The sequence below is a fragment of the Zerene cesonia genome, chromosome 19 (genome assembly GCF_012273895.1).
Source record: "Zerene cesonia ecotype Mississippi chromosome 19, Zerene_cesonia_1.1, whole genome shotgun sequence".
Lineage (NCBI taxonomy): Eukaryota > Metazoa > Arthropoda > Insecta > Lepidoptera > Pieridae > Zerene > Zerene cesonia.
In genome coordinates, this window is record NC_052120.1 from 8642545 (window position 1) to 8668840 (window position 26296).

The 26296-nt window shown below is 35.5% G+C and overlaps 1 protein-coding gene across 1 annotated transcript in view; it reads left to right on the top strand.

The window, feature by feature from the left end:
* The window catches only part of LOC119834360 (CUGBP Elav-like family member 2), a 109034-nt gene that overhangs the window by 81321 nt on the left and 1417 nt on the right, over positions 1–26296 (top strand). The window contains exons 6-11 of the mRNA XM_038358704.1: positions 20417–20595; positions 21731–21992; positions 22986–23204; positions 23701–23727; positions 25163–25282; positions 26117–26291. Coding sequence (XP_038214632.1) covers positions 20417–20595; positions 21731–21992; positions 22986–23204; positions 23701–23727; positions 25163–25282; positions 26117–26291 — 982 coding nt within the window. The remainder of the gene's footprint in view (positions 1–20416; positions 20596–21730; positions 21993–22985; positions 23205–23700; positions 23728–25162; positions 25283–26116; positions 26292–26296) is intronic.

A 26296-nucleotide genomic window follows, 5' to 3' on the forward strand; every position in this document is an offset into this window, starting at 1 on the left:
TTGGATGGTTTGTCAAATATAGAGATGTATATAGGCTCTTTCTGGAAAAAAAATTCTGAGTTTCTAGAAAAAATTGCAGTGGTGATAAAATATAATAATAGATTATAATAGACAAACATAATGTGCTCCTTTTTGTTATCACTTCAGTGATTTATTCGATTATATGTATGTTTCTTTTTTAAATAGATATCTGTCTAATTAACTATTTTTTATACTTTACCAATTTAGTTATTAAAATCTTTATTGTGGATTATTATTATGATTGGTAACAATATTTCAATAACTCATACCGTATTTGTGTCATGTATAAATACCTCAATTCGAATCGCAGCATCAGAATCCATGGAAGGTCCTACACGTCCTAGGTACCTACTCGTCGCGTACAATCGGAATGAATTCGTACAATCGTCAAGCGATGTGAACTCATTTCGAGTGGGCATTACTTATTCAGCGCTCGGTGACTTACTGGTAGGAATTTCTTAGTATTCTGGGAATATATTGTAGCGAGTCGAGTTGGCCGGGTTTAACCCTGTTTTGTTGTAGGGTGACGTATATCGCGAACGTTTATTAGGCGAATTTAAATTTCGAATTGCATCACTATTTGTGACTTAAATTTTTTATTTGGGAATCCCAGAGCGGGACGAAACGAATGTTTGCTAAGACATAATACAATATATAGCTATCAATATAATATATATCCTAACGTTATTGGGCATTCATTGTTCAAAAACTCAAAACGAGCATATCTTCGTCGAGAGCAAAGGTGGATTGAAATAACATTTGTCAACTAGACTCGTTCGACACATCGTATAATATGATTGTTAGAGTTACTATACCTAAACCATAGGAATACCAATAAATTTCTCTGCCAATAGGTATTCACTAACAACTCGCTTCCAACTAGCTACATACTATTTTATGTGTAAAACGTATCATTATAACCGGATCGGTTTCTAAAAGCATCTACTGCAATTTTTGTTTTAAAATGCAATTTTTCCTCATTATACTTAAGAACATATATGACCAAACATACGAAATATACAAGGATACAGTAAATCGTAACAAGGTTATGAAACAACTTGATGTTAAGAAACCCGTGAATGCCAATTGCCAACCTTGTGTAAGTATACTGAATAAAAATGAAAACGGCTCAACCAAAACAATGTATAATTTTCAAGACGAACAATGCATACACTACATTATGCAAATTTTGTATCGAACAATAGTTTTGTAGGAATATTGTTAACTTAACTAAAAGCAGACACACAGTTCCACCAGCTTGTGTTTGAAATGACAAAAAATTGAACTAAATACGTATGTCAAATTGTCTTTGGTGACTTTTTCAAGTGCTCTGTGTGTTTTTCATTTTCGCTATGTGAATAATATTAGCTATGTATATAATACATTCGATGCTAAAGACGTCTTTACGTGTGTAAGACAGACGTCATGGTTTCCATGTCGCCAAAGGACTTAAATCCATGTCATCGCTGTGCGTGTGTGCGTTCTGTCACTGTTAATCTAATGCGTACACGAGCACACATACGAAATAAGATGATTTGTACCTTAGGGTTGTCGATGCTACATGTCGATAATCCAGATTTGCGGTACCCAACGGACGGGATTCGAAGCTAATACCACGATTAATATCTCACATTTAGGTACATAGATCTATCAAATAAATTGTTTCAAACATCTGATTGTATCATGAACATTTTTTTTCCAATTGCAGTAATTTTATTTCATGTATCATTGAAATTTGTTGTTAAGACTTTCAACTCACAGTGAAAAACTTAAATGTAATGTTCAAAATTGCATGATTATTTATTAAAAAAAAGTTAAATAGTCTTCGGATTTAATACATTGAAAATTAAATAAAATTTATTTAATTTGTACAATATGAGAAACTGTTACACTATAAAATTTCAGTCGAAACAATTCCACATAAGCGCATTTGCATAGATAACATCTTACATGCATTAGCGCGGCTTTCCACGACATAAATAATTACGATTTATTGCGCCGACATGCTTTTCAGCACCTTTTGACCGGAAATTTCACTGGCAGCCCTGGCCTTGAGCCGTCGTGGGTAACGCGCGTGTGTGGGTGCAGGGGCTAGTGTTGTGCACGTCAAAGGTGTGATAATAATGCATATTCCGTTGTGCTAACTTCGCGCCATTTGTGCGACACCTTATCGCTCTTCTGCCGCGGCTACAGGGTTCCCAACTATACTGTTAACAACAATCTTATATACTGTTTCACTAAATAATAGTACTTTTTACTGTTCAACAATTAAGAAGTACGCAATATACCGTTTTAAAAGCACACCAATGACTAAACTGCTAAGATACAACCACACACACTCAAAAAGCACTTAGTTGAAATTTTACACACTGTAAAATTTTTAATGGTAATTTTACACACTGTAATTTTTTTATTGTACTGTAATTGGTCTCTACGTGTCAAATACTACGTAAGGCATCCGCATCGTAAGAAATGTATGGCTAATTACAATATTAGTAAGATGGTTGCTGATAAAAATGGTGACTGGCCTGTTACTGAATTTTGTATTATTTTAAAGTATTATTATCATATCGAAATAGTACAACTAAAAATACGCACACAGTAGATTCAGTCGTTCTACTGTTCATATTTTGTACAGTATTAGCAATATAAATTCACATTGGTGTGCACCGATGCAGTGTGTAACGAATAGCGGTGTTTGTTTGTGTGCGTTTTTCATTAGCATGTAGCACCCGATTGTCCCCCGCCACGCTTCGGGAGCGCTTTGAGGTGTTAACTAAAATTTAATTTGCACTCGTAAATAACGTACCTAGTTATTCTTGAATGCTTTAATAATCCATGAGATTTTGTATTAATAGGCCTTTTATTCGACTCTGTACATGCCTTTGTTTCATTGCACACGATACTGTGACGGTAGTAAAAGTAAACCAATGTAGCGGCGGTGTTAACATGGGCGGCTCCCCTCTGTCTATTCCCTATTATTTGCTAAAACCAATTGGATATGCGTGATGAGATAATAAATTGACGTAAATTCTAACTTGATTTTACAAAAGTGACGTAATTGACAGTCGATTGATGTGTAAAAAACATCCGCTAATGCTCTGTACCGAAGTTAATACAAATTGCTTCGATCTCTTATGCGTTAAAAAGAGACAGATAGATAGAGTTACTTTTGGCATTTTATTATAAACTAGCGGTCCGGTCCAGCTTTGCCCGTAGTACATATATAGCCTTTCTTGATAGATGGGCTAACTAACACTGAAAGAATTTTTCAAAACGGACCAGTAGTTCCTTCATTAGCGCGTTCAAACTAATAAACAAACAAGCAAACTCTTCAGCTTTATAATATTAGTATAGATATCGACTATAGTAAATTATATAATATTTCTATTATAAGCAACGGCAGATATTAAGTTATTAAATCCATGCATCCGTTTTGTTATAATGACCGCGATGTGACCACTTAATGAAATATTCAACGTTCAACCCGGGGTTCAGGTAAAATTAACGTTATGGCCGCCTCTCAATATTGGAAGAAGTTCCGGGCTACAACTTTGCCCTTTATAATTTTCATTCAAATTGAAATTGCTTTGTACGACCTTTGTTATTTTGTCGGCTTATGGGCGCCACTTTATTCGTCGAAGCTTTATTTCATTATGTACGTAGGGTAGGTACTAGGTATATTACTGCCGTGATCCCTTTGTTCGCAGCTCGGTTGTATCGAAAGGTAGATGATTAATCATAATTAGCACACAAAACTGTCCATTGTTCACCGCGACTTAGAACAAACGAGTTCACCATTAATTTACCCATGTTATTATAATGATTTACATCGTAAGACCGTAATAACTTCGGCCACAAAGCGCCTCCGACCATTCTTTCCGGGTAATCCGGGGCCATTCGTTGCCGGGATCGACGAGGACAGCAATAAATCAATATCTAATATCCCCCTTTCATTTCTCTTATCGCCACGATATATTACACACTCGTGGAAATTTTCAAAATTTGTTACCTTAGCCGGTTTAATCAGCAGCTCTCGCATGGAAGTGCTATCCCTGTGTAGGTAATTTTAAGATAAATTTTCGATCGTAATATTGCGTCTCTGTTGGCAAATTCGACGAGGAAATGAATGGATGTGTATGTCGTTCGAGAAGTTGATAATGACGTTGCGAAATTTTGAAAGAAGAGATGAATTATTGTGTGAAGGTAGACGGCATCATTCTTACTGATCGATTTTCAATTGGAATCAAGACGTGTACAATAAACTTTCGTGTTTTTTTATTATGCGTAAGTGACACATATTTTTGGGTTTTTAGGGTCGTGTTTCACTCTATATATGTCTATATACTAATAAGATACAAAAGTTTTTATTCTATTTCAGTGTTATTCTGCTTACAAAAAGAAAAAATAATTGTTTCGCATATACATATATATAAGTAGATCGTCTGAAAATAAATAAAAGTCCTCTTACAAAGAACTAAAGATACTTATAGACAAAAAATAGAACACAAATGTATTATTGATACAAGACAACGTAGTCCCGCAGAACTATTTATACCAGAACTATTTCTGCATTATATGTTACAAAAAGCACCTCTCTGAAAAACAACTAACCTTCTGAACTGAACAAACCTTCATCAAAGCATATCATTGAACCAGTATATATTAGCTTGCACGAATCAAGTAAACATTTAGAGAGCCTCGTAAATTCTGAAAATCGTAACTGGTCCCTATTCATATAACAGGCATTGCAGTGTATTTGTTCTATCAGCTTAGGTGAAGTTTGTACGCGCACTGGTCGAAATCGTGTATTGTGAAATATATCTGCTGAAAATCCCATGGGCCGGGGGTTAGCGTGTCGTCGAAGTACGGTCTACATGCAAGCATCGAATGCTACTAATATGTACTTCGCTTTTGTATTGATACAATCATTATTTTCTATTTCTCCTACTAGGCTTCTCCTGGGTTCTACTACCACTCCTATTTTTATCAAGATGATAAGTTTATCGTAAGTAAACGGTACGTAACAAATGATATTTAGTTCAAATTACACGAGCACAAAATTGTGTAACAAAATTTTTAATACGATTTAATTAATATAGCATTCATTCTAGAATATACTTACAGAATTGATGACATCTATATTATAACATGCGTAACAGATTGTTAAAACAAAATAAGTTGTATAGATAATAAAAACAATATAAATCACCATGTCTCTCGGCGCATTTCACACGACGAAATAAATAATGCCACTGAATGCGATTCCGATTATCGGGAGCTTGCGTAATTAATCGTGTCGTGTCGTCGTACATCAACCGACACGGTTTATTTTTGTATTGACGCAAAATGTCGATGACATGACATGACACGCAGCGGCCTTATGTCATCCGCAAAGAACCAATTGCACGCCCACTACATGCTCAACCAATAAGCTGAGAAAACAACAAAAATACATTAACAATTTACAAATTATTAAGAATCAGATCATAGCAATATATTAATGGATCGTATCCGTGAGGTGAATACGAAAGGACAGAATAATTTCGAAGTATGTGACCCAATTTATAAAGGCATCTATCTAACCGTTGAACGAAAAATCGCAGCTAATATTAACCCATCGTCTTTTTTCAGGCGTAATGTTATATCCAAATACCTAACTGATGTTACTAACTTTTTTCAAACAATCATTTACATTATTTTGTACAATATCGTCATCGTCATCAGCCCATATATGTTCCCACTGGTGGGACACAGGCCTCCTGTTAGGGTTCAGGCCATAATCCACCACGCTGGCCAAGTGCGGGTTGGCAGATGTCACATGTCGTCGAACTTCTGATTCTCGGACATGCCGGTTTCCTCACGATGTTTTCCTTCACCGTTTTTGTACAATATACAAACATTGTTTTTATATATTTATGTGTACTTTTTTCTGTATAAATATGTGAATATTATTCAGATCTCTTACATGTTTATCATATAAATTTCACCAACTCGAGCAAAGTGAAATGATTGCTTCATAAATTTTTCATTTATATGTTGTGTGACGTATTTTTTTAGCTTTCATTTATCTTTGAGTAAATTTACATTGTGGTATGAAAGAAAAAGTGTTTTACCTACGCCGCCGATAATAATGTAAGCTCTTTCGTGAATACCTAAAATAGTTAACAAATTAATATTATTAAGGAATATAATAGGAATGAATATCAGCATTCAGCAGTATAAACTTTCCATCATTCACGAAAACCGAAGCGCGTTCGATTGATTAAAATAATTAATAGAAAATACATTTTGTTGGTGCGGATGATTCGTGGGGGCGTTTCCTAACTTCCAATAAAGGAGCGCTAACTAAAACTATGCAGCGAGTTGAAAAACAAGAAATTGCAGCGTAAACAATGTTTCGCGCGAACAGGCTTCGGCTACTTGCCGTGTCAAAAATGTCTAACTACCAACGTTGAAGGGAGAAAATGTGCACGTAGTGAATAGTTGAATTGGGTACGTTTTATTAGTAATGAAATGGATTTTCTTCACTCTGTTTTTACCCCTATTTGTGGTTAGCCCTGTGGCGTTTATTTTTGCATTGGTTGTTTACTACTTTCATCCGAGTTACTCTTTCGCTAGCTTTTCCTATCACGAATCCGTGTGAGCTTGTATACGGTGACCTGATTAACGTAAGCTAATAGTTGCTAAGCTTATTTCGTGTTCACGCAGTTTGGAACGTAATCTAATACGGATGTCGTAGTACATTTAATTGAAATCAGCTTTTTTTCAAATTATTACATCGACTATGTTCGCTCTATAAATACTTATACAATAATGTATAAAACAACTTATTATTATACAAAGTAGGTCGATGCTATACACGTATTTGATATTAATTTTTACATTGCAATACGTACTGAAAGGAAATTTCGCGTGTCACAAAATATAACTCTTAGGTGTTGTGTGTTCACAAAATAATAGAGTCGACTATACAATTATTTTATTAGAAACGCGAGAAGGCAACCCCGAATCGCCAAATGTAAGTATCGGTTTAACCAACGATTACCGTGTATACCTACAACAATTTACGTACTAATAGGATTTTACCGACTGTATAATGTAGAAAATTATTTCAGACATGCAACATTGTGTGTGGGGATTGAACTTTTTGTCGGGCAACATTATTAGCCGACTAGTTGAAAATTATTTTTGTATTTCAGCATGTTAAGCATTGAACTTTGTGGCGTGGACTTATTTAATATTTTCCTTTTCGTTTTAATGGTTAGTGATGATCATAAGAAGCTCAGTTATTGTATGATGTTAAAAGGTTAATTTAATAAAATATTAAAGAAAAGTGAAACAAACGTATAATGATGCATAAATTGAATATGAAACGTTTAACTTAATTTAAAAATTGTTTGAAAATGATTATATAATATAAAACATTAACTGGCTGGTTTCAAGGACTGTATAACGAAACAGACTTCTCGGGAATTTTATTTACCTTTTTAAGTTTGCATAAACAACACAAAATGAGGAAGCAACGCAGGTAGCAACTGGCAACATCCAGCGAGCATATACATTGTTTTAATTCGTTACGCGAACAGAGTGACGGGCCGAGCACTTGATAACCAATTAAGCTCCACTCGATACCCGGCATTATCTCGGGCGCGGATCGATCGAGGACGCGGCGGGACTCGGACGGATCGCCGGTGTTCCAAAACATTGACACTTGCAACGGTGATGCCAGACGTTGTGTGTAATTCTGAACTTTACTAGGTCGATAACAATTTAATATTATTCACACATTGGTATATTAAACTAAACTAAAATTTAATTTTTTTTTTGTTTCGGTATGCATTATTTTTTATAAACTATTTTATTTGTAAATATATTATTGAATTATAAAATATTTCGGACTTAACCACTGCGTGATACCCTAAATACAAGGTTCAATATCATCTGATGTCTAATGTTTTCTGTCCTGTTTGTTGAACTGACTTCAATAAAAGAGGAGGTTTTCAATTCTACTGTTTTCTTTTGTACTAAATACCTCATAATGTTTTAATGGGTACACTGGTGTTTACGATTTTTTTTATTTTTTTTATTTGAAAGATAGTGTCTTCTATGAGGGGCCTATTTTATTTTGGCCTAGTTATGACAACTTGACGGCATTTTAGTGTATTTGTTTTAAATCATTATTTTGTTTAGACATTATTGTTATTTAATTAGTCATGATAATTAACGATCCTCTCTATAAAGAGATCATCGCACCCGAATAATGAGTCAAATTCAATTGGGATTGGATTTAAATCCCATGTAATTGTGTTTAGGATCTTTTGATGCTCGTTGTCTGTTTTTGTTTATTTGAACATTGAAGATCACTAATTAAATAGCGAAAGGTTTTCATCGTTAATTTACGTTAATCCTGTTTGTTTCGGGTAAGTGTACACCAACCTGCAACCTTTTGCATTACACAATTTGCAGGATCACTCAGAAGTGAGTAAATAACTATGAAACGTACACGTATTGTTTATAACCCATATGTTTAAGACATCAATGCAATAGACGTGTTATCAGATAAGGGTTAACATTAAAAATGATTTCAATATTCTTATCGTTTACACGATCAAACCGAACGCGCTTAATCTTGCTATCATGATAACAACGTAGATTGCATTTGAATAAATTATGTAATTTATTAAATCACGACGCATTTGAATTCCGCTTACCACATATCGGCAATAATCTCATAATAAATGTTTTCGTATGTTGGTACTTATTCTGAATATACGTGATAACTGTCTTAACACGTAAAACGGCTTAAATACTTATAGATGTGGATCAAAATCGAGTCTAAAAGTGAAGCCAATAAGAGCGTGTTTAAAACGACAATAATATGCTCACAACGGAAAACCCTCAACATACTGACCAAGATTACTGCTGTCGAAAGAATATAAGAAGAGAGAATCGAATCTATCCGAAGTTCACACGTGGCGAGAACACATCGAATCATTTTACGTTCAAATCGAATCAAATGTGAATTGTCACAGTTGGTTTTGTTATTCGTAACGCAATCGTTCGTGCGACCGACGCGATGCTCTCAGATTTAACGTTTGCAACAATATTTTCCTTGGCTACGAACGTAGGTACTGTATGTAGTACACTCGATCGTTGCACGTGTGAATGCAACCTAATTTAAAGCGTTGTTCACACAAACGACAAGCGCCCGGTGACATAATGCGAGGCGAAACGTTGATGTGCGATGTCATTGTTTTAATATTCCCTCAGAGAGGGCGTCCGTTGTGGGATTGATGAATGAATGTGAGTTTTGTATGTTTCACTTCTGCAGGCGAGTGTTTATTTTTAGTAAATTTAATTGGTATAAATTATGTAATAATGTGGGTTAATCAGATTTACTGTTATTGTGTTTGTTCAGAAGTATTGTAGAACATAATATTATTACATTAATGGTACAAATCTTCCTGTTGCAGTTACATATACAATCGCCGTAAAAATTTAGCACTAATTGCAATATTCGGTTTTCAACTGCTAGCTAGCTAGCTAGCTAGTTGCGCCCCGCGGTTTCACCCGCGTAAGTCTGTATCACGTAGAAATATCGGAATAAAAAGCCTATGTGTTATTCCAGTTGTCCAGCTATCTACGTATCATATTTCACTGCAATCGGTTCAGTAGCTTTTGCGTGAAAGAGTAACAAACATACACATACACATACAAACTTTTGCATTTATAATATTAGTAGGATTTATTTCAATATTGTCATAGCATAATTAACAAGCTGTTCGCCCTGACCTTGCCCGTGGTACATATATAGCCTATGTCACTCATTGCAGCTTTCTAATGATGATAGAATGTTTAAAATCGGTGCAGTAGTTTTTGTTTGAAAATGTTACAAACATCACGAAACAAATTATTACTTTATAAACTTTGAAATCTTTTTGAAAAAATACCTACCTAGACATTAATTTTTCTTGAAAATTTTGTAGAAAGATAAATAAGTTACAATTTGTGAAAGCTTACTCACATAAAGAAATGTACATAATATCATGTAACCTCCTTGGAGAAAGTTTTTTTTTTTTGTTTTAGAAATGTTTTACTTCTGTGCATTCTTATCGGCCATTTTCCGTTTAAGTAAACAGTTAAAGCGTTTTTAGTGAAACATAGAAACAGAATATTATTTGAGTTACAATTTTGACACTATCAAACGCACGCAACCCCACGAACCTATTGTGTTTGTTTAGTACTTACATTGGTTATCTCCACGTTCCATTGTACAATATATACGCGATTCGTTGAACTCGTAACAAATAAACTAAAAAAGAAGAATGATATTGCGTGTAAGACATCCAATAAAATATAGGCATACAATGCGTTTCGCGCGTATTTTGTTTGTTTATTTTCTTTTCTTTTAACTGACAAATCAAAAATGTATATACGATGCATTTAGACTAAATAAAATTCAAAAACCAATTTTTTCATATTGTGTAAAAAATTCTAAGATACTTTTCTCAAGCACACTTTATGTATTATTTGAATGGAATAAACTAATTTTGGCATATTGAACCGTATAGAGTACCTAAATTGAATGAAAGATATTTACTGTAAGTTGCTGAAGAGTTTCCTCAACTTTCGTACTTTCATTCGTCTTCATCAGAAGACATTTTTTTTTTATTACGAGGAGGAAATCTTCAATAGATACTCTACCTTTGGGGGAAAGGTAAAGCATGTGGGATTTCTACCCACTAAAACTCTATGCATAATAGCAGGAAACTATGGAACGCACCAGGATCATCATCAGACCCTAACAAATGCAGTAGACTCCTCTACGGGTGTCGAAATTAGCCGTCTAATTATCTGAGATGTCATCATCAAGGCTCTGTTTTCTTAACATATTACCTTTGGAATACCGAATAGGTATCTCATTTCTAACGGAAAGAAATCATCGAAATAGGTTCATGAACGATGAAGATATTTTTACTACACCATATTAGTTGCTCCATTCTCACATCAACCAGTGTAAACTAGAAACTTTTTTTCTCACTAGAAACGGCAGGCTATGGAAATGTTTTCATACAGCCGCGATTGCACGTCTGTGTTATATTGCATAATGTCATTGTTTTAGCTAAACCGCGCACACGTGTTGTATATGGACGTTAATATTGTTTTAAATAACATTTTGAATGTTTTCAAATAAATTCATGTCATTGGTTGGACGACGTTCTAAATATTTATTCCAATATTTTAAGTATAATAACTCGGTCCGTTGTAAGATTGATATGCGCAATAAAAATATGTATTGTCTGTGGTGAAGGAATTGTGTTGCCCCTATTAATAAAATGTGAAATATATAAAATGGAGTGATATTATTATGGGCAGCTAATTTATGTCTGGACAACATGACATACAGGTTACATTATGCATGTCATAAATTACCTGATGTACTAGTAGTATATACGTCAGTAGATTTAAAGATTTCCTTTCATAAAAATTCATTTTTGAGCTTTTAAAATTATTTTTTTTTTAGAAAAGCGAGGTGATTATATGAGTGAAAAGTGTTGATTGTGGAAACTAAAATCTCATGTATCTAATATAATTCACACAGAATTTCCTCTTTCTATTATAGGTATTCAAGCCCTTTATATAATAAGTTTGTATGTACAGTGACGATTCGCCAACTCCTGCCATTCTTTTGAGCGCGTCGCCGCGTCAATTTTCGGGCGAATCATTCGCGATATAGGTACTCGTACATACTTATACATTCAAATTTATTCAATTTAACGGACGAGCCGAGCGGAAATGAAACGTCTTGAGGTACATTTCCTTGTGTATTAGCATTCGTCCCTCCGCTGCAGTTCGATGTGAAGTGGCACTCGGGGATGTTGTAATGATTGTTTATTATCTGTGCCTATATTCGATAAATAAATTTAAATTTGATTATGGATCTGTGCTTCTCGTTCCCCCGCTTTCAAATATCTTTGTGTGCTTGAGCGAAAAACAGACATTTTTAATTTCATTTCATAAAAAAGGTTCTATTAGATGAAAAAGGGAACCGTTTGAATTGCTTTTGATTTATTAAAGTAGACACTTTTTAATAGTCATTCAAATTATTAGTGATACTAAATTAAATGTTGACATAAGGAAGCTATAAATATTTTGTATATCATTCAAATTTGTTCCTTTAAAATTACTAAATCGGAAATGTTTAAAATATTTTTGAAATAGCAAATAGAAAATAGCCCTTACGAATGGGACGAAAACAAAACTTGCGGAGGTCTGATAAACTATAAATCGAGTTTGTGCTGTGGAGAGTTGAGTGAACAAAAATAATTTCCGTTGACGTCCGCAACTCAACTAGGGAGTGGGGGCTTTTCAATTTAAATGTCGTTTCAATCTTCAGGTGGAACACCATTACCTTTGATCAGATGTGAGTTTATTATTTTTACATTTTTGCATTTATTTCTATAAATATTTATCTCTTATCTCTCCATTTATTTCGAGTTTGTAATATTCGATTCGCCACAATATTATGATTGCAATTTTGCTTTCGCTGGCTAATCTGTAAAATTATGACCATCGAAATATTTCATCGAGCATTATAACGATAATGTACAACAATAATCTAATGATCCGCATTTGCGTTATTTAGTGTCACGCTGCTTAAATCGCCCAACAAGCTGGCGCGGCGCCAACGCGCTAAACAATATTAAATTCGCAAATCTTTCGCCAGCGATTCCCCGGCGCGGCGGTGCACGTTGCCTCGCTATATCCACCAGCTCCTTGCGAGATGATATCTCATTCGTACCGCAGCATATTTTACATCGCCGGAAAAATTCCCCCTCTACAAACAAATTCCTTCACTCGACTCTCCCAGCGCTCGAAATTACCGCTCAAATGCAGAACAATGCCGCGGCATTGTTTCGCCGCTGCGCGCACTCGTGTCTATGGCGTCGTTTGACTGTGGTATTTTATTGCGTACCCTGATACTGAGTGAGTACGTTCGTTAGCCGCGCAGATGAACTAGAGTTTGGGAACTCCGGCGTGATTAATTTTTAATCGCATCAAACCCAATTCCGTCGAAAATGACTTGCGACGCACTCACGTCGCAATACTGTTCGTATGGCGAACGCGTAGGGCTAATAAGATCAACTGTAGGCACGCAGTCGTGAGTAAATCGCTTAAACGGATTTTCACGTCGCCAACGGAGCGGGGCAATTGGGAGGGCTTAAAAAATTTATGCTTTTATGTGTTTGTTTCTACTCGTTCAGGATTTTAGGGATCTACTTTTTTACGATGTGAATAAATTTATAATGAAGTGGATAATATAATTTGTGATGTGTAAGCATGCTACGAAATGGCTGTAACTACTTTAGATTTCAACCAACGTTGAAATCTAAGAGTAAGTACATTTGTAGGTGCGTAAACACGACACTATTCCAACTGGAGACATCCATCCAGTAAATGCGCTACATACATATTTACATTTTAACGTAACTAAAACTTGCTCTTTCAAACTTGCTACCTTTGTGGCCTTAATCTGCGACACAAATTAAACAAACTGAAGCCATCCGCATTTAACTAATTCCGACGATGCTGAAACTACTTAATAAAGAAGTAATTAGCCTCACTGCCGTCTGCCTGAGATGGATTTTGAACTTAGTACTTCATCCGTGCATTCGAAGTGAGCGCTTCCTAAGTAGTATTCAGACTTCATTTAGATTTCGCGCCTTTTTTATTTTCTTAACGAGACGCCATCCGGCCCGAGTCATGACTCGCTCGTTTTTGCTACTAATTTGTGCTTAAAGGTGCTAACGTTTTTAAATGATTGTGTTACTTTCTTTGATCTTGTTTTCATTGTTATGCGTTGATTTTAATCTGTTGTGTTAATGCTGTATGCTATTTAGAGTAGCTTTTGATGCTGAATATGGAACAAATTAAAATAATCTTGTCAATATTATCGGATTTATAACAACAGACGTAACTAGTAAAACGTTATTTTTTGCTAACTGTGATTGATGTTAAATAAATATCAGAGCATCATAAGACACAAGTCCCTATATTAACATTGTTTCATAAGAAACAACATTGTGTAATTCTAAAGGATCGGAAAATCCATTCCTATTGATAATTACATCATCAAACATCGATATAAAGTACCTACATCATAATATTGCATTTGTACCAAGGACTGAAGTCTTAACTCTAAACAATTGGAATTCAAAACTTGTCACATATGACATACCGTATAAGATATTGTGAAGGTTCATACAACAAGTAGGTGTAGTGTTTAAGTGCTAATTGTATGTAAGTGTGCCGTGTGTACACAGGCTGTTCGCACGTCCGCGTGTCCGTGACGTGCCACTTAGTGCCGACTGCTGTCTTGGATGGATTGTGGATGTGTTCACACTGCACGCGAATCTACTAATACGCGGGTGAAGGCGATGAATATTCGAAAATAAAGTGTCTCTTCAATTGATCTGTTGGCTAAACTGGTGCCTACCTAGAATGATCATTGTGGCTGCATTGCAACCAATTGTGTTACAGACTAGCAGTAGCAAACCTTTGCATCAAATTGATGTCAAATATTCTTCTAACTTTCTAACAGTTAGGAGAGCGTACAAATTGGCAGGTAAATACACTCGCAAATGTCGTCCTTGACTTCTGGGTTCGTGCATTTCTGGGAATATGAGTGACCGGCATCACGTTTCGTCCTACCATTAACTTAAAAAAATCTAGACATAATTTTTTTTCAAATCACTGCTTACAACTACACCACAACGCGGAGCTTCGCCGTGGATAATGCGATAAAGCGTAGCGAACATAACTCGCGCCTAACGACACATTGTCTGCGGTTACAAGTAAACGCACTCGAGGCGAAACGCGCTTCACGTGACGTCATACGTCACGGAACAACACGTGACGTCGTCGAAAGCGCGAGATGCGGGTTACATTATTATGGGAACTGTCCTCTTGTATTTTACAAGAACCCGTTAATTAAACATTTCGAACTGATTAATTTGCCCAGGCGGATGTAATGGTTCTTTTATTCTATAGCTGAGTGAGTAGGGGAGCCGGAGGCCTATTTCCTTCTCCTAGCCCTTCCCAGTCCATTCCTTCTTTCCATTCATCAATCCTTTCATTATCCCTTAAAAGCGGGTAGCGCATTCTCAGAGGTCTAAGCCTCTGCGAATGTTCAAGGGCGGTGGTGATCGCTTACCATCAGGCCAACCACCAGTTGCCCACTATGATATTAAAAAAATAGTTGAATAAATGTAATGTATAAGGTAAGGTAATTAATTGTTTGACACGTGATTTAATGACGCTGCAACGTTATAGCTATTATATGTTATTATCTTTATAGCTATATTCTATACTACGTGTTACTTGGGCATGCCGGCTAGACCGATTCTATGATTATTTATTTGTTGGCGTTGTTTCCGCTTGGATTAGTATAACTATTCAACATTAAATATATTGTCTATGAGAATTGTGTTAATATGTTGTATTCAATTTGAACATAAATAAATTATTATTATGTTAAATAATATTGCAAGCACCAGCGAACGACAATAAATATTGAAATTAAAAGTATTTCCATTTTATTATATCGAAATCGGCACGCGTTCTGTTGATTTATTATAAAACATCAATCGGGAATCATTAATAATATTGAACTTGCTCGAAATTATTTTCCAATAACGTCCCCCAACAATGGAACGTGTCGAAACGTTTGCCGGTATTTAATATTTCAAAGGAAATTACTTTAAATCAACCCGCATTATAATGGCCGTCATCCCTACAGCCACGTAACACTCACACTAACAAGTTTTACAAAACAATCGATTAACGATGACCTAACCTAGCGACGGCGAAACCTTCACGTTTAGCAAAACGCCTTGAATATTATCATGTACAGCGTTTTAAACGACCAGATAATAAGTCAGTCGGTCGCTTCAAATGTTCGAACGAATTACAAGAAACAATTGTTTTCCTTCAAACGACAATTGTTTGTTATCTCAATTGTGGAACGTCGACTTTCGTTACTGATTCTGCGATTCAGGTAACTGAGTGAGGTTTGAAGGTTTTAAACGACTGCGATGCGGGCAGGTTGTGTGATACAGTTATGATAATATTCTAATGTTGATATGCTGAGCTACATCACAAATTGCATCAGTAATAACACTGACTCAGTTTAACACCGAATAGAAGACTATATTTCTTCTTAGACATCTGAAATCTCGATGCCCATGTATTTTAGCTGTTTATTCTTTTTGTGCATAAAATTCAATTGTAAGGACAAGATTTTAAAATGATAGTTCTCGTTGTTGTTGTTATATTATATGAATTGCAAAACCATAACTTTACATTTTGTAACGTTATCTTAAATTAAATATAATTACTTACCTTTAGTAAACTTAAACAACGTGGACCTTAAGAATTTCGAAAATTTTGTACTTTCTGAATAAATCAATGCCAATAAAACCAGTAGATTACAATATACGTCTTATATACATACTTATTTTCAAGGATGCTGCGTCGTTAATTTATACTAATTTATATATCTATAGGCAAGCACGGGCCTCCCCCCGTTTAGAAGTCTATGTAAATTATTTAACGACGCCTGCCCCACGGGCAAAGAGCACTTAAGGCATTAACATTTTAAAGCGTCATTTGTACTGAACACACAATTAGTGGCACGTTAAAACTGATTAGCCGACGTCGTGTACCTTGAATATAACTCATTAGGTGTCATTTTAATGGATCCCTCGTTTCAAGACACTGCATTGACCGTCTTGTCTTCAAACCTGCCCGATTTGCTTAATTGTGTACCAGCTTGTACGTTTATCTTTTGTTTGAAAGGGAATTGAAAAGTAATGTACTTTGAGCTCATTCACTTACTGCATGCCATATTTGAAAATTTAATCATTTTACCTAGATTTGTTATTCCATTATTATATTCGGTGTTCGGAGAAGCCAAAATATTACTAGTATGCGCATAAATAATACATATTTTCCACACTTAAAGTTATGACCTTGTTATAATGTATGCTAGAAATATTTTCTACTTCTTGTTCTTCATTGTATCGAATTACGCTTTTGGCTCGATCTGTCATTGTGTTTATAATGCATTTCGTTTGGTTGTCACATTTGACTTACGTTATATTGCTACATTTTATTTCTATTTGGAATAAACTCATTATTTTCTCTTATTACACCTGTAGCGTTAATATTAACCGTTGTATTTATGTATACAACTGTACTGTATTTAAGTTCATAATAAAACAAAAACATGTGTAAAATTTCAAATTTGCAAAGCCTTTTTAGCTCAACACCTCTCGCAATCGAGTTTAATATAAAACGATATATTATTTTATTCATTCAAAATATCGTTCGCACATATCGTAGTCATTGTTACATTTATATAAAACATATTATAAATATATCCGAGACGAAATACTGTTTCGCGAATCCGACGAGAGCACGGGAATCGTTTTCAATTCATAAAGGCGTCGAGTTTACGATTCGCTGTAAATTTTTGCTATAAGCGTATCGCGGGTTGCATATTTCAGGACCTCGTCTTGGATTTACAGCAGTTTGTGTTTCCATCACAATGCAGTGCCGGCCATAAAGTCAATGCAAATACGCTCTGGTGTTGGTTACGTGACGCGTCACGGATAAATCTTTGATACGATCCTACATCTGTGGATGGCGTGCGGTGCATGTAGGTGTTGTCACTCATTGTGATTGAAATGTTTAATATGTCGCTTTGACGTTTCTTTGTTTGTTGTGATTTGTTGATGAGCCGTGGTGGCCGTTTAAAAATATGTAGGTATTATATTAATCGTTTACATTTACGTAAATGAGATACAAAAGAATTTTAGTTTCATGACTGTTTCAATTAGTGAGCTGTCGTTTAATAGATTCAAATTAGTATTTTTTATTTCCTATCCGAAATGTATAATTAATTATTTCAGAAACCAAAATTCGTTGTGCCTCCTAATTCTTCGTAATGGAGTATTATCATACTTATTAGATCGATTATAACAAAAGTTGTAAAATTCATACAAAACGACACGACCTCATAAATATTGAATAATAAACAAACAACGGCCCGTGATATAAACTTGGTCCCATTTACGAAAAAACGCTTAAACGACGCGCCTGAACCGAAGGGAATATCATCGTACCGTACGTATTATACTGACAATTTAAAGATACGTTGTTTACGACAGCATCGGTATTATTTGTGGGACATTATTACATAGCATTCTTTGCGTTATACACAAACAGGTGGGTTGAAATCTATCTGGCGATATTATCTAACGCTAAAGCGTATTTAATGACATCTTTATTAATGAATATAATTCTGCTAGTAAAGCATTATGTTTTCTGTGATAAAACTAAATGCAGAATGTATGGTATATATCTTTGTCGGAGAATACAAGTAATGTGTGCGAAGTGTGATTATGAACTGTATCATGTTTAATTTCTATTGCTTTTATTCTCCCTTTATTATATTTCTCCGACGTCATCTGGCAATAACGTAATTAATAAGTAGTAAGGTAAGATGTGGACTAATATTTTATGCATATGGTAGATTAGCTGCGCCCCGCGGTTTCACCGGCGTAAGTCCTTATCCCGTAGGAATATCGGGATAAAAAGCCTTGCCTATGTGTTATTCCAGTTGTTCAGCTATCTACGTAGCCAATTTTATTCCAATCGGCTCAGTAGTTTTTGCGTGAGAGAATAACAAACATACACATTCATCCATCCTCACAAACTTTCGCATTTATAATATCTTTTACCAGCAATCAAGCATTTAACGTTTCTAAGTATCTAACTTCGGTTAGTTGGCGCTTGTTTGTGTTGGTTTATACCTTATTCACATTTACATTATGTTCCGTTTATAAATACCCATCAATCTAGAAGTGTTAATTAATTGAATAATGTCAAGATTCAAAGACGCGTAGTCATAATTCAGCATTTAGCGTCGGGCGATGGTCGATTTTTGTTGTGTCATGTCTAATGGAATATACATATATAAATAAACGTTGCAACCGCATCATAAATTAGGACGCATGTGAGTGGATTTCTGCGCTGTTTTTTTGATTCACGACGATATTATAGGCGTGTACAAGCGCACGTATTAACGGACGTTCGACGGTTTTCAATTCGGCTGTTTTTTTTTTCTTACATTAGTATATAAACAAACCTTTTTTATTTTTATTTATTTTGTTTCGAGAATTCTTAATTCAGTAGCTTGCTATTTCTGAAACTACAGTTCACACCATTTAGTGTCAATAAGAAGTATATTAAATATCAAATATACAGTGTCTACATATTTCAACATAGCCATGTAGGTAATTACTCCCCGACCTAACAAAACATCTGTTGCCGTTGTCCCAAATATCTTATGAATATACAAAATTCAGCGTTCTAGATATTATGACATTTAAACCTGGATTATATGTAATGTATTTCTACGATTAGTAGTTATGACCTAATTAATACACGAGATATAATCTTTTGATTTTCAATTAACTTACGTATCTAATTCTCAATGCTCCCATATACAAATATAGTAAACTATAAAAATCTCTCATTAGGTGCACTGAAAGCAAACAATACACTCATAGGATTTGGAAAAATGCCAATGATTTAAATGTAAAACATTTATATTAAGTCAATAAGCACAAGGACTTTGTAACTGAAACCACACAAAAATGTTTCGAACATTCGGGCGTCACCGGTGCAAGCAATATAATTTTGTGAGCCACGTCCGCTCCTGTAGGTATATATAATATATATTTCTACAGCCACTACACGGTTAGCATGAGGCACGCTTGTTTTACAGACGCAACATGTGTCGTCCGGGGATTTATTATTTAATATAAGGAAAAGGAATTGAACCCTACGTACATGATAAAAGCGGAACGCTTAGCCGCGACACGATTGCGCCTCGACTCTCGACTTTCGAGCGGGTGGATACAGTGAATACGCGGCATAATGTTTTAGCTTGCAAATTACGGATGCCACTGAGCTGAGGATTATCATGGATATTGTTTTATTTGTTTATATTGTTTGTTCTTTCGTTAATGATATGAAACATGTGTATATATATAGAGACACACACATATATGTATAATGTACGCATAGGTGTGTGTGTGTATTTAGTAACTACTACTAATACACTACCATGAAAAATGATAGGCTTAGAATAAATTTTAGGGAAATTAGAATTTTTAAGCCTAAACTTTAAATAATTGCATCGTAAAATATGTATGGAAATATTGTATTCGAGTAAAAAATGTAAACAAAGCATGACTGCTCCCAGATCTTCGAATGACAAGTACCTTTAAAACTTTATATGTTAAATGTAACGTCTACTCCGCAGAACGCAAGCTGTTCGTGGGCATGCTCAACAAGAAGCTGTCGGAGAACGACGTGAGGGCGCTGTTCGCCGGCCACGGCGCGATAGAGGAGTGCACGGTGCTGCGGGACGCGCAGGGGCAGAGCAAAGGGTGCGCTTTCGTCACGTTCGTGTCGAAACAGGCGGCGATCGCTGCTATAAAGGTACGGGGTGACTATTTATCCGGGTGCGGTATTTTTCGTTTTCTTTTGATTTATTTTAGTAATAGCCGGATAGTTAGCTGGTATTTATTATGAGTTACTACTATTAGTGAAAAAAATAAATGAGCAGCGGTGGCTGACTCGGTGATGAGGACCTTGGACTTAAAATCGATGAATCGGGGCTTCGAGACCAGGCTAACGTGCATGATTTTTCAATTTATCTGCGCATGTGGATAACATCACTAAACTTATCGAAACGGTGAAGGAAAACATCGTAAGGTATGTTCGAGAATTTAAAAAGTTCGATGACACAAGCTGCACTTGGCCGGCGTGGTGGATTATGGCCTGAATCCTCAAAGGAGGCTCGTATCACAACAGTGGGAACATGTATGGGCTGATGATAACTAACTATCAATGTAAAAGAACTGATTTGGTCAAAAGGAATTATTAGGTTAGGTAATTGGTTAAGAGATTAACTAATTACGCAGAACTTGTGATGAAAAATTTGTATTAAAGGTCATTTTGGACTATCCAGGGTATAATCAAAGTGACTCAAAGTCTAACTGCAAATTATTTATTTGGATATCAAACAGGAACCATCAAACGTCAAAACAATGTTAAATAAGTATTAACTCGAAACATTAAATTAGGTAGGTGGAAAATTAACGATACAGTGGTCAGGAAAGATATTATCTAATCAACAGTTACTATTGTCAAAAATCACCACTATACAAGATATAAAATTGGCTGCATTTAGGTAGTTTTGTTAAAAAGATTAGAAAAAATCTATCTTCGTAAGATACACGATATATCATTTAACTCAGTAAGACGGGCAAGCGGATACAATGCCACTTAGCAAACTATAAACATTTAACTAAACGATCGCATTATTCGTGCATTGTTAATGAGTTTAGCAGTATTGCTGAACAGAAATACAATAAATTTAACGTGTTTATTTGTTAGTTATTTTATACAAGAACTGTATTTTCCGCCCGCTTATGTTTGATATTAATATATACATATATTTTTTTTTGTTTTTAACAAGTAATTGGCAAATCGCAACATACTTCCCTGAATGTATTTTTAGTCAATATCTGGAATTTGGAAAAAAATTCACATCGCTCGCTGCACATTACAGGCGCTGCACCACAGTCAGACAATGGAGGGCTGTTCCGCGCCGCTAGTTGTGAAATTCGCTGACACGCAAAAGGAGAAGGAGCAGAAGAAGCTGCAGGCGATGCACGCGAGCCTCTGGGGGCTGACGACGCCCGTCACGCCGACCTACCTCGCGTCGGAGGCGGCGCTGTCGCCGGCGACGCAGCTCCAGCTGCTGCAGCAGTTGCAGGCGGTCGGGCTACAGCAACAACTGCTGCAGGGGCAGGGCTCTACGTTGTTGCAGGGTAGGTCCACTATGATAATACACCTACTCAATATGATGCAAAGGACCAATTCTTATCTTCACTTCAGGCTATCCTGTGTGTGTTTGCTTAACTTTTAACTTCTTAATTTAAAATCAAAACTACGCAATATTATGATGTGTTTTTTTGTAGATACAGTGATTCATGAGGAAGGTTTATTTGTATAGTGTAATATAATTGCACTCACTCCAAACCTGAGCGAGTAGCTAGTAATTTTATAACTTCATATTAGGTACCGATTAATATTTAAGTTTTCGCAATTAACTTTTAGAATAAAAGATATCAATTCTAGATGTTAGAATTGAGATCAAATCGAAATTGAAATAGTATTTTTTTTATGAAAACAAGTCTGATGCACCTATAAGTAACACTTATTAACGCAGTTTATTCGTTTGTTGTTTTTTACACCAATGGCTGATCGAATTAGCAGGCTTTTTGAAATAAATAGAATACCTACAATCTGGATTACCACGAAAAGCACTACGCGGACTGCACCTTATTTGTTCCCAACATATATGTAACTAGTAAACATATCCTCATTTGCAAGTTACTTGTCTATAATAACAGTTGGCTACCCTATCAGCCGGTCCAATTTTAATTATAGGTATTTTCTATTGTAACGTTATCGACTGAAAAACAATTTAAATAATTTCCGTAATTCCGAGTTCTAAATTGGATACAAGCAACGATTACGCCTAATTACGTATTCAGTTTGAGGAAGTTGTTTAATTATCCCCCTTTTAAATGCTCTTGTTTAGCACGATTTTCTGTTTTAATATTCCATTTATTTCGTACGCCTATTATTTTGCGCATACCCTTTGTAATGTGTTTCTTTTTTTATTTGGTTTAAGTTTTATCAGACGTTTGTTTACCGTCATGAATATTATTTTGTATTTGAACCCAATGTTGTATCCCCGCTTCGTCCCGTCATTTATGTTCATTTTTATTTTGGTTAATCTTTCCATATCCTCGTAGGTGTTAACTATCAGGATATCGGTTTCAATGGCGCAGGGCTGGGCGGGGGCGCGGTGAGCGGCGTGCCGGGGGTGGGGGGCGAGCAGCTCGGCGGGCTGCTCGCGCCGGTGTCCGTGCAGAACCTGGCGGCGCTGGCGGCGATCACGCAGCCGCCGGTCGTGACGCAGGCGGCGCCCATCGCGCCGGCCACCGCGCAGCAGCCCGCCGCGCCGCAGTTGTGTAAGTACATAATATATTCGAAAAGTGTTCTAGTAAGTTGAAATTGTAAAGCACCTAACAACTTCCATTTTTAAATGTCCAGAAGACGATCGCAGGTCGCGAAGTCACTCTTTCAGATCCGAATTTGAAATTGAATTTCGAATCGACGTTTCGGTTACTTGTTCCAGTGAAATTGTCAATTAATATTTCCAAAAAGTTGGACGTAAATAAACCGATAAAATATGAAAAGTATCAATCCGCCAGTCCTAATTGACGTTTTTTCCTCAGTCCCGCATCCCTCTCCCTCCCGCCGCGCTACCGACGATTACGGCTCCATAAATTCGCTCCTAATTGCTTGACCTGTCCAAATCTCTAATTGGAATGTAGCCACATAAGATATTCACGTAAAAACCATAACGATCTCTTTTCGCCCGCAAAAATTTCCTCTTTCAGATTCGTCTATAATACGTTGACAGTTTAAAAAAAGGTTTAATAACGAAACTTTTTCACACTTCAGGTCTTCTCGGAAAGACTAACATGACAGGTAATCCACGTTCGGATTCCAATTTGTGTTCTTATGGAATGATATTTTATAGTTTATGGTTGATTTGATAATCCATTGATTCATGGAGAACGATAAATGAGATAAAAAATGAGTTATTAAGCATTCAATTATGAGAGTTAGAGACATTTTCAAATTTCAAATATTCACGAGAATTTTTTTAATTTAAAGAGAGACATTTATCGCTATTTCTTTTACATCTTTCATACTAAACGATGAAAATTCTTGAGCTTCATTTTATAAGTCATAAAAATTCTACTCAACCCCTGACGATGTCAGTGTATTTCAATCTCATTTATCGTAATATCTATGACTGGCTTGAATTGATTTTTGTGCATTTTGATCATACTTCAGATCAATGTTGTAGGGCTTTTTATTTTACGATTAATATTTTATAAAGGTGATTCGTTTTTTATTAGCATTATACCTGTTGTTTATTATGGAATTTTCATATACACTTAGTAACAATATTTACTGGAAATCATTCTAATTAGTTTATATTTCTTTTAATAATAATTAATTAATTTTATCGACTTTAACATACTGACAGAGTGAACACCAATAATCCATTACAGATAAAAGTTAAACCACAGACTAATAAGTGGTAACACTAAAAACAAGGTTATATTACGTTTTACATGCAAACGATAAGTCTATAATTTAATACTCATTAATTTATTATTATTTAAATAACTAACATTATTTTTTTCCGTTCTTATTTTAAAATATTAAAATGTATGATTAATTGTTGTTAGTTACTAACGTTTTTTTTTTCTTTTTTGTTTTTTTTCTGCATGTTAGTGCTAGAAAAATAAATTTGTCACACGTATATAATATAACTTGAGCGTCAACTAATTATTATGGTTTGCCATGAAATAGAATATTAAATAATCATTGTGTATTGTTTTGTTTAACACGTTCTTCATTGTTGTACTAACCATAAAAGTGATGTATAATTTAGTATTGTGCGCATTTCGTATCATTGCTGTTTTTAAAAGCTACATGTTTTGATACTTATGTTGCCCATTAATTAATGAAGTTAATATTGTATTGTGAATTTTTTTATTCGCTTTTAAATGTGTACTTAATGTTGATATGAAGGACTTTTTTTAAATATCTGATTCAATTTGAAATCATTATATTTAATCAAATTAAATTTTATAATTTCCCTTTGCGTGTAAGTAGGTACCTACCGGTGCCTCACTAGCCAATATTTAAAACCCCTTTCACAAGGTACTTTTAATAGATAAAAAAATAATTACGATATAAAATTGTATGCAAAAAATACAGATATTTATTTTCTCTATAAATCTAAATGGAATTGTATAAACAGTGTACTATAAAAGCATGATTCATCCTCTACCACACATCTTTATATATTTTTCTTACACACTATACGATAACGCGAATGTTCCAGGGTCGACAGCGGAGCCGCTGAACTCTGCGTACGCGGCGCAGTTCGGCACGTTCGCGGCGGCGCCGCTCGGCTCCGTGCTGGGCTCGGCCGCCGCGGCCGCCGCCGGCAAGCAGGTCGAAGGTATTGTATATAATATTGTCATACATGAAACTGTTTTTTTATGTAACAGCGGGCAATTGAGCTGGTGGTTCGCCTGATGGTAAGCGATCACCACCGCCAGAAGTTGTGCCTCTGCGGATGCGCTGCCCGCTTTTAAGGGGTAAGGGAAAAGGAAAGTTTACTATGGGAGTGTGATACTTCCCCGGGTGCGAGCTGGCACAATTCGTGCCGAAGCGATCTCGACTCCCACATACATCCTGAGATTAGCGCGTTCAGACAAAGAAACTTTGAAGTCAATAAGACTAGGTAAAAAAAATGTTAACTACAAATAGTGAAAGGATATCTATCCTAGATATCATAATTTATTTAAAAGAAATGTGTGGTGAAATATAACAGATTTGGTTGCGAAGTTAATGGACATCCGTCTGTTAATACAATCTCATGTAAATATATTCAGTAATACTTCAGTGTGATTGTAAATATATATAAAAGTGTAACTTGATACAATATTTATCGCTAAAATATCCAACACTAATGAGTAAGCCTGTGATAAATGATATAGCTAAAAAAATACAATTTGTGCTGATTTCCTTGGAAATAAATTGTTTTTCATTACTTTGAAAGTCGACGGCAGGTTCAGCGGGCGTGTTCCACCCCTCGATTAGTGATTCTAAGGACGACTCGCCTAAACTTGCAAATCCATGGTTACTTACATAAAGTATATACATACTTCACATAAAGTATATATAATATTATCTATTTGTTGAAACAGGCAATGTGTAAAAATATTATGCCACAAATGATTAATGGCCGTTATATTGTGACACTTTTAATTTTTTTTTTATCTGTTTTCAGGGCCGGAAGGCGGGAATCTTTTCATATACCACCTGCCGCAAGAGTTCACCGACACAGACCTCGCGTCCACGTTCCTACCGTTCGGCCACGTGATATCGGCCAAAGTGTTCATAGACAAACAGACGAACTTATCAAAGTGCTTCGGTTTCGTCTCGTACGACAACGCGGCCTCCGCGCAGG